The following is a 4,175-nucleotide window of genomic DNA, read 5'->3' as shown; positions in this document are numbered from 1 at the left end:
TGATGATCCCAGGGGTCCCCCCCCCGGTGCCCCCCCCACAGGGACTGGGGGGAGTCCCCCCCCCCCCCCTTTTTAAAGACATTTTCAGGGTCTCAGCGTTTGCCGTGTGCTCAGGCAGATTCAGGTTAAGGACACGAAGGCGGAGCAGGTGCTGTGTCTCAGTACTTATTAACAGAAGGTGCTGCAGTCCAAACTCAACAAACTCAGCCACAGCAGTAAGGCAGCTACATGAACAGAGAATCCTCCCAGAGGTCTGGCAGGACGAAGAATAACTCCAAACGTGGTGGTTCAAACAGGCAAGCAGAAACACGACGAGAGGCGACCAGCGGAGCAGCAAGGACCGAACAGGAAAGACATTTAAAGACTGGCTAACGAGGAGGGTGGGAGAACAAACAGAACAAACGAAGGCCAGACCTCTCTTGAGGCCTCGCCGGAGGGCGGCGACAAAGGCACAGACCCACAGGAAGCCACGCAGGAGGCCGATGGATATGGCGCGACCTCTCCAGAGCTCGTTGGCGAGGGCGAAGCCCCTCAGGAGGCTGGCGATGAGGGCGGAACCCATCAGGAGGCTAGGATCGAGAGACAAGGCTGAGGAACCGGGAACCTGGACGTTGGCCTGGAGGCAATCGACTGGGACTGGACTCCGGGAGCCGGATTTGGCTGATCAGCTGACAAGGATCTGCTAGCAGGAGTCGGTCGGTCCAACAGGTGTGATGGGTGTCGTCTCCACAGTGGGATCCAGATCAGCCACTTCAGAACGCTCCAACGTTTTCTCCTCCCCCGCTCTTTGGGGCTTTTCGGGTCGTTTTCCACAAATCCAGCACGTGTTCAGTCTCAGGCCAGTTTTCCTCTTGAGGCCACGTGCACAGATGTTGCCTACAGCCCCAGGGGCTGATGGGAAGTCATTAGTTCTGCAGGTGTTTGGTCAGAAAGGAAGGTGTTGTACACATAAAATGCGTTCAAGATGACTTTTGCTGACTTGATAGTCAAATGTGAGCTGCAGGGGGATAAAACACTGCGGTCAGGACGGACGCGGCTTCCTGTATAGTGCACAAGTTCAGGACGATGGCTGATCTTGTGGCTGAGTCATGAGACTAAAAAGCTTGAGGTTTTAAAGTCATGTGAGGTTTTGCAGCACCGGTGAAAGACGTTCTAACCAGAATGCAGTCAGAGCTGTGAAGTCAAACGCACACATTAACATGTGGACCTGATGGCGGCGCTGGAAAGTCAGAGGACCACTACAGCTCTCACAGTTCATCCTGCGGGGAACATGAAGGTCTGACATCTCATCACAGACTGAAGCTAAATACATCAAACTCAGGTGTGAGAAATACTGGACCAGATCTTTACAGGGACGGGTAATGATAGGAGGCTGATAGGAGGACGCCACAGGGCCCCCCTCCCCCCTCCATAACACCGCTCCTTCATCATTGTTCAGCTGTGAGTGAGTCTGAAGCTCAGGCTGAGGGGAGAGAGTTTTGGTCTGCGGATGAGAAGAGCAGAAATAGATCTGCGGATGAAACAGGAAGTAGAAAGACTAAAGCCCCCCCTCCTTTTTCTCTGCACTTCCTGTCTCTGTGATAAGTGAGTGAGACAGAAGAAGAAGTGAGAGAGGCGGTTTCAGCTTCTCTCTGCTGCATTTCATGGAGATCAGCAACTTCGCAACATCAAGCTGTGAATTCCAGCAAGGTCATGTGACGCGGCGCCCTGCGGCTGCTGAACCGCCTCTCTGCTGTCCCGTGAAGAAGAACCCAGACAAAGATGGAGGCTGGACGCTGCTCTCAATCTTTGTTTGGGAATCAAACGTCTCTTCAGCGCCCAGCACAGGGAATGTGTTACCGACAGGATGCTACCAGCTGTGGTTAGCATTGTTAGCATAAATAGCAGCCGTGGTTAGTGCTGTTTAGTCCTTTTTTTTTTTTTGCCCGTTAATCAGAAGCTCGGCGGTTCAATCCCCCGGCTCCTCCATGTCGAAGTGTCCTTGGGCAAGATACTGAACCCTGAATTGCCTCTGGAGTTTGTGTGAATGTTAGTTTCTGTTTGAGCACTCAGTGTATGACTGGTGAATGCAGATGTAGTGTAAAAGCGCTTTGAGTGGTCGAAAAGACTAGAAAGACGCTATACAAGTACGGAACATTTTATGTAGCGCTGGAGGAAGTAGAAATATTACAAGTAAAAGTCCTGCATGCAGAAGTATTACATCCACATATACTTAAAGCACTAAAATGATGTAGAATATATATGATATTATAGGATTATAATTACTGATGCATTCACAGTGGAGCTAGTTCCAAGTACCTTATACTGCTGTGTAGTTGTAGTAGTACATGATCATTTATTTAGTATCAATAATCTGAATCTGCAGAGTCACTGAAACTGTCAGATAAAGACGGTGCAGGAAGAAGTTCTACATTTCCTTCTGAGATGTGGTGGAATAGAAGTAGGAAGTAGCGCAGAGTGGAAAATACTCATATAAAGTACAAGTACCTCCTTAAGTACAGTACTTGAGTAAATGTACTTTGTTGCTTTCCATCACTTCTCTTCACAAACAGAGCAGGTCACCTGAGTAACATCAAGGTGTCTGGTTCACCTGTAACCACAACCACAGTGACATCACTGTGCACTGGAGTAGCTGTGTTAACTTCCCCTTTACACACGATTTTAAGGTACTTGTACTTCACAAGTTCAAGTTCTTTATTGTCAGATGCACAACAGCTTCTGTTTGGTCTGTTTGCGCTGCTGATAGCTCTCCGGACACATTTCGAGTGGCCTTTTATTGTGGCCAGCCTAAGGCCTTTTATTGTGGCCAGCCTAAGGCCTTTTATTGTGGCCAGCCTAAGGCCTTTTATTGTGACCAGCCTAAGGCCTTTCTGTGCCCTGTGGTATTAAAAGGCATCTGCTGTTACCATAGTAACTACAGGTGTCTGATTCAGCTGCATAATAGCGTCAAAACCGGTTGATTAATGTCTCATGCCAGAGACAGATACAGTCCAGTGCGGCCTGTCTAATATCAATAATGAAGCGAAAACATTCTCAAAACTTCTTATTTTGACATAAAAGGTCTCTAACGCTGTTAGTAACTGAAGTCGAAAAGACTGCGATTTAATATAACAAGTAAGATAAATATAAATATGTTATTTTTGGAGGTTAAATAAATAAGTAACTTTTACTCTCAGTAAATTTTAAATGAGCTACTTTTTACTTTTACTTGAGTAGATTTTTATACAACTAATTTTACTTTTAAGTAAAAGTTCATCAAAGTAAGAGTCCTTTTACTTAAGCAGAATATTTTTGTCACCTCTGATCTCGACAAAGGAGAAGTGCTCACTGACAGATTTTGACAGATGTGTGAACAATAATTGGCCTTTTGTGAACATAGAAAGAGTCTTAGATCTTTGAGTTCAGCTCAAAAACAAAAGTGCTGCATTTATAACTTTGTTCAGTGTATTTCTATATTTCCTATAGAAGATTTCTTCTTGTTACCACGTGTGGCCTCCCTCGCAGTGAGGGACAGTGTTTGTTTGCTGAAATGTTTTGGTGTGAAAGTGTGTTGGTGACGTGAACTTCTGGTTGTGTCCTCGCTCAGGCCTCCAGCCCTGCCGCCTAAAAAACGCCTGTCCTCATCAGGCCCCTCCTGCAGGGTCGCCGTAGTAGCACCAATGAGACGAGAGCCTGAAGTAGACAGGCAAGAGGTGGAACCGGTACAACAGGTACGCACGTGTGACCGCTCAGAAATACACACATGTTGTCATGGTAACAGTAACGCCTCCTCACTCGACGCCACATCAGAACCGAAGTCTTTAAACCAGATTCAAACTGGTTTCACCTGTTCACACGTGTTTACTAATGAGTGTGATGTTGGTGTGTGTGTGTGTGTGTGTGTGTGTGTGTGTGTGATGTTGGTGTGTATGTGTGTGTGTGTGTGTGTGTGATGTTGGTGTGTGTGTGTGTGTGTGTGTGTGTGTGTGTGATGTTGGTGTGTATGTGTGTGTGTGTGTGTGTGTGATGTTGGTGTGTATGTGTGTGTGTTGTGTGTGATGTTGGTGTGTATGTGTGTGTGTTGTGTGTGATGTTGGGGTGTGTGTGTGTGTATGTGTGTGTGTGTGTGTGATGTTGGTGTGTGTGTGTGTTGTGTGTGATGTTGGGGTGTGTGTGTGTGTGTGTGTGTGTGTGTG

At 47.0% G+C, this 4,175-nt stretch overlaps 1 protein-coding gene across 2 annotated transcripts in view; it reads left to right on the top strand.

Annotated features, from left to right (window-relative positions):
- Window positions 1-4,175, top strand: part of LOC123960175 (rap guanine nucleotide exchange factor 1-like) — a 26,768-nt gene that overhangs the window by 3,871 nt on the left and 18,722 nt on the right. Inside the window, exons 1-2 of one of the 2 annotated variants that reach the window (XM_046034775.1) lie at window positions 1,636-1,861; window positions 3,587-3,710. In XM_046034775.1, coding sequence (XP_045890731.1) covers window positions 1,644-1,861; window positions 3,587-3,710 — 342 coding nt within the window. In that variant the 5' untranslated portion in view covers window positions 1,636-1,643. Of the gene's footprint in view, window positions 1-1,635; window positions 1,862-3,580; window positions 3,711-4,175 lie in introns of those variants that run through there. The other variant, XM_046034773.1, reaches the window with a different exon arrangement.

The sequence above is a fragment of the Micropterus dolomieu genome, linkage group LG21 (genome assembly GCF_021292245.1).
Source record: "Micropterus dolomieu isolate WLL.071019.BEF.003 ecotype Adirondacks linkage group LG21, ASM2129224v1, whole genome shotgun sequence".
NCBI classification, from domain to species: domain Eukaryota; kingdom Metazoa; phylum Chordata; class Actinopteri; order Centrarchiformes; family Centrarchidae; genus Micropterus; species Micropterus dolomieu.
Note: the sequence above shows the minus strand (reverse complement) of the source record. Positions and strands in the feature narration are given on the sequence as shown.